Source organism: Oncorhynchus gorbuscha, linkage group LG18 (assembly GCF_021184085.1).
Source record: "Oncorhynchus gorbuscha isolate QuinsamMale2020 ecotype Even-year linkage group LG18, OgorEven_v1.0, whole genome shotgun sequence".
In the NCBI taxonomy this organism is placed as follows: domain Eukaryota; kingdom Metazoa; phylum Chordata; class Actinopteri; order Salmoniformes; family Salmonidae; genus Oncorhynchus; species Oncorhynchus gorbuscha.
In genome coordinates, this window is record NC_060190.1 from 1,675,357 (window position 1) to 1,692,264 (window position 16,908).

Below are 16,908 nucleotides of genomic sequence, written 5' to 3' on the forward strand. Positions count from 1 at the left end.
TCAAGCCATAAATGGCCCTGTAGAACAGCAGGTAGAGTAACAGGTCATCATCAAGCCATAAATGGCCCTGTAGAACAGCAGGTAGAGTAACAGTTCATCATCAAGCCATAAATGGCCCTGTAGAACAGCAGGTAGAGTAACAGGTCATCATCAAGCCATAAATGGCCCTGTAGAACAGCAGGTAGAGTAACAGGTCATCATCAAGCCATAAATGGCCCTGTAGAACAGCAGGTAGAGTAACAGGTCATCATCAAGCCATAAATGGCCCTGTAGAACAGCAGGTAGAGTAACAGGTCATCATCAAGCCATAAATGGCCCTGTAGAACAGCAGGTAGAGTAACAGTTCATCATCAAGCCATAAATGGCCCTGTAGAACAGCAGGGAGAGTAACAGGTCATCATCAAGCCATAAATGGCCCTGTAGAACAGCAGGTAGAGTAACAGGTCATCATCAAGCCATATAGAACAGCAGGTAGAGTAACAGTTCATCATCAAGCCATAAATGGCCCTGTAGAACAGCAGGTAGAGTAACAGGTCATCATCAAGCCATATAGAACAGCAGGTAGAGTAACAGTTCATCATCAAGCCATAAATGGCCCTGTAGAACAGCAGGTAGAGTAACAGGTCATCATCAAGCCATAAATGGCCCTGTAGAACAGCAGGTAGAGTAACAGGTCATCATCAAGCCATAAATGGCCCTGTAGAACAGCAGGTAGAGTAACAGTTCATCATCAAGCCATAAATGGCCCTGTAGAACAGCAGGTAGATTAACAGTTCATCATCAAGCCATAAATGGCCCTGTAGAACAGCAGGTAGAGTAACAGGTCATCATCAAGACATAAATGGCCCTGTAGAACAGCAGGTAGAGTAACAGGTCATCATCAAGCCATAAATGGCCCTGTAGAACAGCAGGTAGAGTAACAGGTCATCATCAAGCCATAAATGGCCCTGTAGAACAGCAGGTAGAGTAACAGGTCATCATCAAGCCATAAATGGCCCTGTAGAACAGCAGGTAGAGTAACAGGTCATCATCAAGCCATAAATGGACCTGTAGAACAGCAGGGAGAGTAACAGGTCATCATCAAGCCATAAATGGCCCTGTAGAACAGCAGGTAGAGTAACAGGTCATCATCAAGCCATAAATGGCCCTGTAGAACAGCAGGTAGAGTAACAGGTCAACATCAAGCCATAAATGGCCCTGTAGAACAGCAGGGAGAGTAACAGGTCATCATCAAGCCATAAATGGCCCTGTAGAACAGCAGGTAGAGTAACAGGTCATCATCAAGCCATAAATGGCCCTGTGGAACAGCAGGTAGAGTAACAGTTCATCATCAAGCCATAAATGGCCCTGTAGAACAGCAGGTAGAGTAACAGGTCATCATCAAGCCATAAATGGCCCTGTAGAACAGCAGGTAGAGTAACAGGTCATCATCAAGCCATAAATGGCCCTGTAGAACAGCAGGTAGAGTAACAGGTCAGCATCAAGCCATAAATGGCCCTGTAGAACAGCAGGTAGAGTAACAGGTCATCATCAAGCCATAAATGGCCCTGTAGAACAGCAGGTAGAGTAACAGGTCATCATCAAGCCATAAATGGCCCTGTAGAACAGCAGGGAGAGCGAAGCAAATACCCCATAATGAAAACGCAAAAACAGGTTTTTAGAAATGCTTGCAAATTTATTACAAATAAAAAAAATGTAATACCTTATTTACATAAGTATTCAGACCATTTGAGAGAGAGAGAGAGAGAGCACATAGAGTGTACACTGGAGAGAGCGAGCACATAGAGTGTACACTAGAGAGAGAGAGAGTGTACACTAGAGAGAAACTGACTACAACAGGTGTCCCTGGGTCAGAATTTAGAGGTCAGGGGTCAAAGGTGTTAAAGGAAGAGCGGAAGTCCCTCTCCCAGTTCCTGTCCTTCTCCTCCCTCCTGCTCTCCTCCTTCATCCCCCTCCTCCCCCTCTCCCCCGACCCTCCTTCCCCGTCCGTCTGACTGCCTGTGGGTCTTTGGGTTGGAAGTGTGTGACCTTGGGTCGGGGTGTGGGTCCGTACCCCAGGCCTCTACTGTCCCTCTTCAGGACGGTCCGGACCGGCTGTTTGTGACCCTCCCCTTCGGGCCCCAGCCCACCTCCAGGGGTCCACCCGGAGCGCAGCATCATCTGGTAGGCGGGGGTGGAGGGGGGGAGGCAGTAGTGGGGAGGGGGGGCAGGGCGGGAGAGAGAGAATAGGTGGAGGGTGGAGGAGAGGTGTATCTCCGGAGGAGAGGAGTAGTGGACACTGCAGACTGGACACCACTGGGTCTGATTCTGGGTGGACTGGTTCTGATGGGTCTGGACTGCTGCTACCGCTGGGGGAGAACTGGGGGGGGGGCAGAGGGAGAGAGAGGGGTGGGTAGGTGGGGGGAGAGGAGCAACAAGGGAGGAGAAAAATGAGTATCTCCTTGACAACAAACCTTCAATCACAGGTCTTATTTCTATACTAGGACAGGAGAACCTCAGATACTGCAGGACGGTGTTCCAACCAGGCACCACACCTGAACAGGTCAGGGATTGTCTATATTCACCACACCTGACCACCTGACCAGGTCAGGGATTGTCTATATTCACCACACCTGACCAGGTCAGGGATTGTCTATATTCACCACACCTGACCAGGTCAGGGATTGTCTATATTCACCACACCTGACCAGGTCAGGGATTGTCTATATTCACCACACCTGATCACCTGACCAGGTCAGGGATTGTCTATATTCACCACACCTGAACAGGTCAGGGATTGTCTATATTCACCACACCTGACCAGGTCAGGGATTGTCTATATTCACCACACCTGACCAGGTCAGGGATTGTCTATATTCACCACACCTGAACAGGTCAGGGATTGTCTATATTCACCACACCTGAACAGGTCAGGGATTGTCTATATTCACCACACCTGAACAGGTCAGGGATTGTCTATATTCACCACACCTGACCAGGTCAGGGGGATTGTCTATATTCACCACACCTGACCAGGTCAGGGATTGTCTATATTCACCACACCTGACCAGGTCAGGGATTGTCTATATTCACCACACCTGACCAGGTCAGGGATTGTCTATATTCACCACACCTGACCAGGTCAGGGATTGTCTATATTCACCACACCTGACCAGGTCAGGGATTGTCTATATTCACCACACCTGACCAGGTCAGGGATTGTCTATATTCACCACACCTGACCAGGTCAGGGATTGTCTATATTCACCACACCTGACCAGGTCAGGGATTGTCTATATTCACCACACCTGACCACCTGACCAGGTCAGGGATTGTCTATATTCACCACACCTGACCACCTGACCAGGTCAGGGATTGTCTATATTCACCACACCTGACCAGGTCAGGGATTGTCTATATTCACCACACCTGACCAGGTCCTATATTCACCACACCTGACCAGGTCAGGGATTGTCTATATTCACCACACCTGACCACCTGAACAAGTCAGGGATTGTCTATATTCACCACACCTGACCACCTGAACAAGTCAGGGATTGTCTATATTCACCATACCTGACCACCTGACCAGGTCAGGGATTGTCTATATTCACCACACCTGACCAGGTCAGGGATTGTCTATATTCACCACACCTGACCAGGTCAGGGATTGTCTATATTCACCACACCTGACCAGGTCAGGGATTGTCTATATTCACCACACCTGACCACCTGACCAGGTCAGGGATTGTCTATATTCACCACACCTGACCAGGTCAGGGATTGTCTATATTCACCACACCTGACCAGGTCAGGGATTGTCTATATTCACCACACCTGACCAGGTCAGGGATTGTCTATATTCACCACACCTGACCAGGTCAGGGATTGTCTATATTCACCTGACCAGGTCAGGGATTGTCTATATTCACCTGACCAGGTCAGGGATTGTCTATATTCACCACACCTGACCAGGTCAGGGATTGTCTATATTCACCACACCTGACCACCTGACCAGGTCAGGGATTGTCTATATTCACCACACCTGACCAGGTCAGGGATTGTCTATATTCACCACACCTGACCAGGTCAGGGATTGTCTATATTCACCACACCTGACCAGGTCAGGGATTGTCTATATTCACCACACCTGACCAGGTCAGGGATTGTCTATATTCACCACACCTGACCAGGGTCAGGGATTGTCTATATTCACCACACCTGACCAGGTGACCAGGTCAGGGATTGTCTATATTCACCACACCTGACCAGGTCAGGGATTGTCTATATTCACCACACCTGACCAGGTCAGGGATTGTCTATATTCACCACACCTGACCAGGTCAGGGATTGTCTATATTCACCACACCTGACCACCTGACCAGGTCAGGGATTGTCTATATTCACCACACCTGACCACCTGACCAGGTCAGGGATTGTCTATATTCACCACACCTGACCAGGTCAGGGATTGTCTATATTCACCACACCTGACCAGGTCAGGGATTGTCTATATTCACCACACCTGACCAGGTCAGGGATTGTCTATATTCACCACACCTGACCACCTGACCAGGTCAGGGATTGTCTATATTCACCACACCTGAACAGGTCAGGGATTGTCTATATTCACCACACCTGACCAGGTCAGGGATTGTCTATATTCACCACACCTGAACAGGTCAGGGATTGTCTATATTCACCACACCTGACCAGGTCAGGGATTGTCTATATTCACCACACCTGACCAGGTCAGGGATTGTCTATATTCACCACACCTGACCAGGTCACTATATTCACCTGACCAGGTCAGGGATTGTCTATATTCACCACACCTGACCAGGTCAGGGATTGTCTATATTCACCACACCTGACCACCTGACCAGGTCAGGGATTGTCTATATTCACCACACCTGAACAGGTCAGGGATTGTCTATATTCACCACACCTGACCAGGTCAGGGATTGTCTATATTCACCACACCTGAACAGGTCAGGGATTGTCTATATTCACCACACCTGACCAGGTCAGGGATTGTCTATATTCACCACACCTGACCAGGTCAGGGATTGTCTATATTCACCACACCTGACCAGGTCAGGGATTGTCTATATTCACCACACAGATTGTCCACCTGACCAGGTCAGGGATTGTCTATATTCACCTGACCAGGTCAGGGATTGTCTATATTCACCACACCTGACCAGGTCAGGGATTGTCTATATTCACCACACCTGACCAGGTCAGGATTGTCTATATTCACCACACCTGACCAGGTCAGGGATTGTCTATATTCACCACACCTGACCAGGTCAGGGATTGTCTATATTCACCACACCTGACCAGGTCAGGGATTGTCTATATTCACCACACCTGACCAGGTCAGGGATTGTCTATATTCACCACACCAGGTCAGGGATTGTCTATATTCACCTGACCAGGTCAGGGATTGTCTATATTCACCACACCTGACCAGGTCAGGGATTGTCTATATTCACCACACCTGACCAGGTCAGGGATTGTCTATATTCACCTGACCAGGTCAGGATTGTCTATATTCACCACACCTGACCAGGTCAGGGATTGTCTATATTCACCACACCTGACCAGGTCAGGGATTGTCTATATTCACCACACCTGACCAGGTCAGGGATTGTCTATATTCACCACACCTGACCAGGTCAGGGATTGTCTATATTCACCACACCTGACCAGGTCAGGGATTGTCTATATTCACCACACCTGACCACCTGACCAGGTCAGGGATTGTCTATATTCACCACACCTGACCAGGTCAGGGATTGTCTATATTCACCACACCTGACCAGGTCAGGGATTGTCTATATTCACCACACCTGACCAGGTCAGGGATTGTCTATATTCACCACACCTGACCAGGTCAGGGATTGTCTATATTCACCACACCTGACCAGGTCAGGGATTGTCTATATTCACCACACCAGGTCAGATTGTCTATATTCACCTGACCAGGTCAGGGATTGTCTATATTCACCACACCTGACCAGGTCAGGGATTGTCTATATTCACCACACCTGACCACCTGACCAGGTCAGGGATTGTCTATATTCACCACACCTGACCAGGTCAGGGATTGTCTATATTCACCACACCTGAAACAGGTCAGGGATTGTCTATATTCACCACACCTGAACAGGTCAGGGATTGTCTATATTCACCACACCTGACCAGGTCAGGGATTGTCTATATTCACCACACCTGACCAGGTCAGGGATTGTCTATATTCACCACACCTGACCAGGTCAGGGATTGTCTATATTCACCACACCTGACCAGGTCAGGGATTGTCTATATTCACCACACCTGACCAGGTCAGGGATTGTCTATATTCACCACACCAGGTCAGGGATTGTCTATATTCACCTGACCAGGTCAGGGATTGTCTATATTCACCACACCTGACCAGGTCAGGGATTGTCTATATTCACCACCAGGTCAGGGATTGTCTATATTCACCTGACCAGGTCAGGGATTGTCTATATTCACCTGACCAGGGTCAGGGATTGTCTATATTCACCACACCTGACCAGGTCAGGGATTGTCTATATTCACCACACCTGACCAGGTCAGGGATTGTCTATATTCACCACACCTGACCAGGTCAGGGATTGTCTATATTCACCACACCTGACCAGGTCAGGGATTGTCTATATTCACCACACCTGACCACCTGACCAGGTCAGGGATTGTCTATATTCACCACACCTGACCAGGTCAGGGATTGTCTATATTCACCACACCTGACCAGGTCAGGGATTGTCTATATTCACCACACCTGATCAGGTCAGGGATTGTCTATATTCACCACACCTGATCAGGTCAGGGATTGTCTATATTCACCACACCTAAACAGGTCAGGGATTGTCTATATTCACCACACCTGACCAGGTCAGGGATTGTCTATATTCACCACACCTGACCAGGTCAGGGATTGTCTATATTCACCACACCTGACCACCTGACCAGGTCAGGGATTGTCTATATTCACCACACCTGACCAGGTCAGGGATTGTCTATATTCACCACACCTGAACAGGTCAGGGATTGTCTATATTCACCACACCACCTGACCAGGTCAGGGATTGTCTATATTCACCACACCTGACCACCTGACCAGGTCAGGGATTGTCTATATTCACCACACCTGACCAGGTCAGGGATTGTCTATATTCACCACACCTGACCAGGTCAGGGGGATTGTCTATATTCACCACACCTGACCAGGTCAGGGATTGTCTATATTCACCACACCTGACCAGGTCAGGGATTGTCTATATTCACCACCTGACCTGACCAGGTCAGGGATTGTCTATATTCACCACACCTGACCAGGTCAGGGATTGTCTATATTCACCACACCTGACCAGGTCAGGGATTGTCTATATTCACCACACCTGACCAGGTCAGGGATTGTCTATATTCATTCACCTGACCAGGTCAGGGATTGTCTATATTCACCACACCTGACCACCTGACCAGGTCAGGGATTGTCTATATTCACCACACCTGACCACCTGACCAGGTCAGGGATTGTCTATATTCACCACACCTGACCACCTGACCAGGTCAGGGATTGTCTATATTCACCACACCTGACCACCTGACCAGGTCAGGGATTGTCTATATTCACCACACCTGACCAGGTCAGGGATTGTCTATATTCACCACACCTGACCACCTGACCAGGTCAGGGATTGTCTATATTCACCACACCTGACCACCTGACCAGGTCAGGGATTGTCTATATTCACCACACCTGACCAGGTCAGGGATTGTCTATATTCACCACACCTGACCACCTGACCAGGTCAGGGATTGTCTATATTCACCACCAGGTCAGGGATTGTCTGATTCACCAGACCAGGTCAGGGATTGTCTATATTCACCACACCTGACCAGGTCAGGGATTGTCTATATTCACCACACCTGACCACCTGACCAGGTCAGGGATTGTCTATATTCACCACACCTGACCACCTGACCAGGTCAGGGATTGTCTATATTCACCACACCTGACCACCTGACCAGGTCAGGGATTGTCTATATTCACCACACCTGAACAGGTCAGGGATTGTCTATATTCACCACACCTGACCAGGTCAGGGATTGTCTATATTCACCACACCACCTGACCAGGTCAGGGATTGTCTATATTCACCACACCTGACCACCTGACCAGGTCAGGGATTGTCTATATTCACCACACCTGACCAGGTCAGGGATTGTCTATATTCACCACACCTGACCAGGTCAGGGATTGTCTATATTCACCACCTGACCAGGTCAGGGATTGTCTATATTCACCACACCTGACCAGGTCAGGGATTGTCTATATTCACCACACCTGACCAGGTCAGGGATTGTCTATATTCACCACACCTGACCAGGTCAGGGATTGTCTATATTCACCACACCTGACCAGGTCACTATATTCACCTGACCAGGTCAGGGATTGTCTATATTCACCACACCTGACCAGGTCAGGGATTGTCTATATTCACCACACCTGACCAGGTCAGGGATTGTCTATATTCACCACACCTGACCACCTGACCAGGTCAGGGATTGTCTATATTCACCACACCTGACCAGGTCAGGGATTGTCTATATTCACCACACCTGACCAGGTCAGGGATTGTCTATATTCACCACACCTGATCAGGTCAGGGATTGTCTATATTCACCACACCTAAACAGGTCAGGGATTGTCTATATTCACCACACCTGATCACCTGACCAGGTCAGGGATTGTCTATATTCACCTGACCAGGTCAAGGATTGTCTATATTCACCTGACCAGGTCAGGGATTGTCTATATTCACCACACCTGACCAGGTCAGGGATTGTCTATATTCACCACACCTGACCAGGTCAGGGATTGTCTATATTCACCACACCTGACCAGGTCAGGGATTGTCTATATTCACCACACCTGACAGGTCAGGGATTGTCTATATTCACCACACCTGACCAGGTCAGGGATTGTCTATATTCACCACACCTGACCAGGTCAGGGATTGTCTATATTCACCACACCTGAACAGGTCAGGGATTGTCTATATTCACCACACCTGACCAGGTCAGGGATTGTCTATATTCACCACACCTGACCAGGTCAGGGATTGTCTATATTCACCACACCTGACCAGGTCAGGGATTGTCTATATTCACCACACCTGACCAGGTCAGGGATTGTCTATATTCACCACACCTGACCAGGTCAGGGATTGTCTATATTCACCTGACCAGGTCAGGGATTGTCTATATTCACCTGACCAGGTCAGGGATTGTCTATATTCACCTGACCAGGTCAGGGATTGTCTATATTCACCTGACCAGGTCAGGGATTGTCTATATTCACCTGACCAGGTCAGGGATTGTCTATATTCACCTGACCAGGTCAGGGATTGTCTATATTCACCACACCTGACCAGGTCAGGGATTGTCTATATTCACCACACCTGACCAGGTCAGGGATTGTCTATATTCACCACACCTGACCAGGTCAGGGATTGTCTATATTCACCACACCTGACCAGGTCAGGGATTGTCTATATTCACCACACCTGACCACCTGACCAGGTCAGGGATTGTCTATATTCACCACACCTGACCAGGTCAGGGATTGTCTATATTCACCACACCTGACCAGGTCAGGGATTGTCTATATTCACCACACCTGACCAGGTCAGGGATTGTCTATATTCACCACACCTGATCAGGTCAGGGATTGTCTATATTCACCACACCTGACCAGGTCAGGGATTGTCTATATTCACCACACCTGACCAGGTCAGGGATTGTCTATATTCACCACACCTGACCAGGTCAGGGATTGTCTATATTCACCACACCTGACCAGACCAGGTCAGGGATTGTCTATATTCACCACACCTGACCAGGTCAGGGATTGTCTATATTCACCACACCTGACCAGGTCAGGGATTGTCTATATTCACCACACCTGACCAGGTCAGGGATTGTCTATATTCACCACACCTGACCAGGTCAGGGATTGTCTATATTCACCACACCTGACCAGGTCAGGGATTGTCTATATTCACCACACCTGACCAGGTCAGGGATTGTCTATATTCACCACACCTGACCAGGTCAGGGATTGTCTATATTCACCACACCTGACCAGGTCAGGGATTGTCTATATTCACCTGATCAGGTCAGGGATTGTCTATATTCACCACACCTGATCACCTGACCAGGTCAGGGATTGTCTATATTCACCACACCTGACCAGGTCAGGGATTGTCTATATTCACCACACCTGACCAGGTCAGGGATTGTCTATATTCACCACACCTGACCAGGTCAGGGATTGTCTATATTCACCTGACCAGGTCAGGGATTGTCTATATTCACCACACCTGATCCACCAGGTCAGGGATTGTCTATATTCACCCTGACCACCTGACCAGGTCAGGGATTGTCTATATTCACCCTGACCACCTGACCAGGTCAGGGATTGTCTATATTCACCACACCTGACCAGGTCAGGGATTGTCTATATTCACCACACCTGATCACCTGACCAGGTCAGGGATTGTCTATATTCACCACACCACCTGACCAGGTCAGGGATTGTCTATATTCACCACACCTGACCAGGTCAGGGATTGTCTATATTCACCACACCTGACCAGGGTCAGGGATTGTCTATATTCACCTGACCAGGTGGTCAGGGATTGTCTATATTCACCTGACCAGGTCAGGGATTGTCTATATTCACCACACCTGACCAGGTCAGGGATTGTCTATATTCACCACACCTGACCAGGTCAGGGATTGTCTATATTCACCACACCTGACCAGGTCAGGGATTGTCTATATTCACCACACCTGATCACCTGACCAGGTCAGGGATTGTCTATATTCACCACACCTGACCAGGTCAGGGATTGTCTATATTCACCACACCTGACCAGGTCAGGGATTGTCTATATTCACCACACCTGACCAGGTCAGGGATTGTCTATATTCACCACACTGATCACCTGACCAGGTCAGGGATTGTCTATATTCACCACACCTGATCACCTGACCAGGTCAGGGATTGTCTATATTAACCACACCTGACCACCTGACCAGGTCAGGGATTGTCTATATTCACCACACCTGACCAGGTCAGGGATTGTCTATATTCACCACACCTGATCACCTGACCAGGTCAGGGATTGTCTATATTCACCACACCTGACCACCTGACCAGGTCAGGGATTGTCTATATTCACCACACCTGACCAGGTCAGGGATTGTCTATATTCACCTGACCAGGTCAGGGATTGTCTATATTCACCTGACCAGGTCAGGGATTGTCTATATTCACCACACCTGACCAGGTCAGGGATTGTCTATATTCACCAAACCTGACCAGGTCAGGGATTGTCTATATTCACCACACCTGATCACCTGACCAGGTCAGGGATTGTCTATATTAACCACACCTGACCACCTGACCAGGTCAGGGATTGTCTATATTCACCACACCTGACCAGGTCAGGGATTGTCTATATTCACCACACCTGACCAGGTCAGGGATTGTCTATATTCACCACACCTGACCACCAGGTCAGGGATTGTCTATATTCACCACACCTGACCACCTGACCAGGTCAGGGATTGTCTATATTCACCACACCTGACCAGGTCAGGGATTGTCTATATTCACCACACCTGACCAGGTCAGGGATTGTCTATATTCACCACACCTGACCAGGTCAGGGATTGTCTATATTCACCACACCTGACCAGGTCAGGGATTGTCTATATTCACCACACCTGACCAGGTCAGGGATTGTCTATATTCACCACACCTGACCAGGTCAGGGATTGTCTATATTCACCACACCTGACCAGGTCAGGGATTGTCTATATTCACCACACCTGACCAGGTCAGGGATTGTCTATATTCACCACACCTGACCAGGTCAGGTCAGGGATTGTCTATATTCACCACACCTGACCAGGTCAGGGATTGTCTATATTCACCACACCTGACCAGGTCAGGGATTGTCTATATTCACCACACCTGACCAGGTCAGGGTCTATTTCACCACACCTGACCAGGTCAGGGATTGTCTATATTCACCACACCTGACCAGGTCAGGGATTGTCTATATTCACCACACCTGACCAGGTCAGGGATTGTCTATATTCACCTGATCAGGTCAGGGATTGTCTATATTCACCACACTGACCAGGTCAGGGATTGTCTATATTCACCACACCTGACCAGGTCAGGGATTGTCTATATTCACCACACCTGACCAGGTCAGGGATTGTCTATATTCACCTGATCAGGTCAGGGATTGTCTATATTCACCACACCTGACCAGGTCAGGGATTGTCTATATTCACCACACCTGACCAGGTCAGGGATTGTCTATATTCACCACACCTGACCAGGTCAGGGATTGTCTATATTCACCACACCTGACCAGGTCAGGGATTGTCTATATTCACCACACCTGAACAGGTCAGGGATTGTCTATATTCACCACACCTGAACAGGTCAGGGATTGTCTATATTCACCACACCTGACCAGGTCAGGGATTGTCTATATTCACCACACCTGAACAGGTCAGGGATTGTCTATATTCACCACACCTGACCAGGTCAGGGATTGTCTATATTCACCACACCTGACCAGGTCAGGGATTGTCTATATTCACCACACCTGACCAGGTCAGGGATTGTCTATATTCACCTGACCAGGTCAGGGATTGTCTATATTCACCTGACCAGGTCAGGGATTGTCTATATTCACCACACCTGACCAGGTCAGGGATTGTCTATATTCACCACACCTGATCACCTGACCAGGTCAGGGATTGTCTATATTCACCACACCTGACCACCTGACCAGGTCAGGGATTGTCTATATTCACCACACCTGACCAGGTCAGGGATTGTCTATATTCACCACACCTGACCACCTGACCAGGTCAGGGATTGTCTATATTCACCTGACCAGGTCAGGGATTGTCTATATTCACCTGACCAGGTCAGGGATTGTCTATATTCACCTGACCAGGTCAGGGATTGTCTATATTCACCTGACCAGGTCAGGGATTGTCTATATTCACCTGACCAGGTCAGGGATTGTCTATATTCACCACACCTGACCAGGTCAGGGATTGTCTATATTCACCACACCTGATCACCTGACCAGGTCAGGGATTGTCTATATTCACCACACCTGACCACCTGACCAGGTCAGGGATTGTCTATATTCACCACACCTGACCAGGTCAGGGATTGTCTATATTCACCACACCTGACCAGGTCAGGGATTGTCTATATTCACCACACCTGATCACCTGACCAGGTCAGGGATTGTCTATATTCACCACACCTGACCACCTGACCAGGTCAGGGATTGTCTATATTCACCACACCTGACCAGGTCAGGGATTGTCTATATTCACCACACCTGACCAGGTCAGGGATTGTCTATATTCACCACACCTGACCAGGTCAGGGATTGTCTATATTCACCACACCTGACCAGGTCAGGGATTGTCTATATTCACCACACCTGACCAGGTCAGGGATTGTCTATATTCACCACACCTGACCAGGTCAGGGATTGTCTATATTCACCACACCTGACCAGGTCAGGGATTGTCTATATTCACCTGACCAGGTCAGGGATTGTCTATATTCACCACACCTGACCAGGTCAGGGATTGTCTATATTCACCACACCTGACCAGGTCAGGGATTGTCTATATTCACCACACCTGACCAGGTCAGGGATTGTCTATATTCACCACACCTGATCACCTGACCAGGTCAGGGATTGTCTATATTCACCTGATCAGGTCAGGGATTGTCTATATTCACCACACCTGACCAGGTCAGGGATTGTCTATATTCACCACATCACCTGACCAGGTCAGGGATTGTCTATATTCACCTGATCAGGTCAGGGATTGTCTATATTCACCACACCTGACCAGGTCAGGGATTGTCTATATTCACCACACCTGACCAGGTCAGGGATTGTCTATATTCACCACACCTGACCAGGTCAGGGATTGTCTATATTCACCTGATCAGGTCAGGGATTGTCTATATTCACCACACCTGACCAGGTCAGGGATTGTCTATATTCACCACACCTGACCAGGTCAGGGATTGTCTATATTCACCACACCTGACCAGGTCAGGGATTGTCTATATTCACCACCTGACCAGGTCAGGGATTGTCTATATTCACCTGATCAGGTCAGGGATTGTCTATATTCACCACACCTGACCAGGTCAGGGATTGTCTATATTCACCACACCTGACCAGGTCAGGGATTGTCTATATTCACCACACCTGACCAGGTCAGGGATTGTCTATATTCACCACACCTGACCAGGTCAGGGATTGTCTATATTCACCACACCTGACCAGGTCAGGGATTGTCTATATTCACCACACCTGACCAGGTCAGGGATTGTCTATATTCACCACACCTGACCAGGTCAGGGATTGTCTATATTCACCACACCTGACCAGGTCAGGGATTGTCTATATTCACCACACCTGATCACCTGACCAGGTCAGGGATTGTCTATATTCACCACACCTGACCACCTGACCAGGTCAGGGATTGTCTATATTCACCACACCTGACCAGGTCAGGGATTGTCTATATTCACCACACCTGACCAGGTCAGGGATTGTCTATATTCACCACACCTGACCAGGTCAGGGATTGTCTATATTCACCACACCTGACCAGGTCAGGGATTGTCTATATTCACCACACCTGACCAGGTCAGGGATTGTCTATATTCACCACACCTGACCAGGTCAGGGATTGTCTATATTCACCACACCTGACCAGGTCAGGGATTGTCTATATTCACCTGACCAGGTCAGGGATTGTCTATATTCACCACACCTGACCAGGTCAGGGATTGTCTATATTCACCACACCTGACCAGGTCAGGGATTGTCTATATTCACCACACCTGACCAGGTCAGGGATTGTCTATATTCACCACACCTGATCACCTGACCAGGTCAGGGATTGTCTATATTCACCACACCTGACCAGGTCAGGGATTGTCTATATTCACCACACCTGACCCTGACCAGGTCAGGGATTGTCTATATTCACCACACCTGAACAGGTCAGGGATTGTCTATATTCACCACACCTGACCAGGTCAGGGATTGTCTATATTCACCACACCTGAACAGGTCAGGGATTGTCTATATTCACCACACCTGAACAGGTCAGGGATTGTCTATATTCACCACACCTGAACAGGTCAGGGATTGTCTATATTCACCACACCTGAACAGGTCAGGGATTGTCTATATTCACCACACCTGAACAGGTCAGGGATTGTCTATATTCACCACACCTGAACAGGTCAGGGATTGTCTATATTCACCACACCTGACCAGGTCAGGGATTGTCTATATTCACCACACCTGACCAGGTCAGGGATTGTCTATATTCACCTGACCAGGTCAGGGATTGTCTATATTCACCTGACCAGGTCAGGGATTGTCTATATTCACCACACCTGACCAGGTCAGGGATTGTCTATATTCACCACACCTGACCAGGTCAGGGATTGTCTATATTCACCACACCTGATCACCTGACCAGGTCAGGGATTGTCTATATTCACCACACCTGACCACCTGACCAGGTCAGGGATTGTCTATATTCACCACACCTGACCAGGTCAGGGATTGTCTATATTCACCACACCTGACCACCTGACCAGGTCAGGGATTGTCTATATTCACCTGACCAGGTCAGGGATTGTCTATATTCACCTGACCAGGTCAGGGATTGTCTATATTCACCTGACCAGGTCAGGGATTGTCTATATTCACCTGACCAGGTCAGGGATTGTCTATATTCACCTGACCAGGTCAGGGATTGTCTATATTCACCACACCTGACCAGGTCAGGGATTGTCTATATTCACCACACCTGACCAGGTCAGGGATTGTCTATATTCACCACACCTGATCACCTGACCAGGTCAGGGATTGTCTATATTCACCACACCTGACCAGGTCAGGGATTGTCTATATTCACCACACCTGACCAGGTCAGGGATTGTCTATATTCACCACACCTGATCACCTGACCAGGTCAGGGATTGTCTATATTCACCACACCTGACCACCTGACCAGGTCAGGGATTGTCTATATTCACCACACCTGACCAGGTCAGGGATTGTCTATATTCACCACACCTGACCAGGTCAGGTATTGTCTATATTCACCACACCTGACCAGGTCAGGGATTGTCTATATTCACCACACCTGACCAGGTCAGGGATTGTCTATATTCACCACACCTGACCAGGTCAGGGATTGTCTATATTCACCACACCTGACCAGGTCAGGGATTGTCTATATTCACCACACCTGACCAGGTCAGGGATTGTCTATATTCACCACACCTGACCAGGTCAGGGATTGTCTATATTCACCACACCTGACCAGGTCAGGGATTGTCTATATTCACCACACCTGACCAGGTCAGGGATTGTCTATATTCACCACACCTGACCAGGTCAGGGATTGTCTATATTCACCACACCTGATCACCTGACCAGGTCAGGGATTGTCTATATTCACCTGATCAGGTCAGGGATTGTCTATATTCACCACACCTGACCAGGTCAGGGATTGTCTATATTCACCACACCTGATCACCTGACCAGGTCAGGGATTGTCTATATTCACCTGATCAGGTCAGGGATTGTCTATATTCACCACACCTGACCAGGTCAGGGATTGTCTATATTCACCACACCTGACCAGGTCAGGGATTGTCTATATTCACCACACCTGACCAGGTCAGGGATTGTCTATATTCACCTGACCAGGTCAGGGATTGTCTAT

At 48.5% G+C, this 16,908-nt stretch overlaps 1 protein-coding gene across 3 annotated transcripts in view; it reads right to left on the reverse strand.

The window, feature by feature from the left end:
• Positions 1-1,749: 1,749 nt before the first annotated feature.
• Positions 1,750-16,908, reverse strand: part of LOC124002777 (G patch domain and ankyrin repeat-containing protein 1-like) — a 39,309-nt gene continuing 24,150 nt past the window's right edge. For all 3 annotated transcript variants that reach the window (XM_046310503.1, XM_046310504.1, XM_046310502.1), the window contains exon 5: positions 1,750-2,359. In XM_046310503.1, coding sequence (XP_046166459.1) covers positions 1,945-2,359 — 415 coding nt within the window. In that variant the 3' untranslated portion in view covers positions 1,750-1,944. The remainder of the gene's footprint in view (positions 2,360-16,908) is intronic.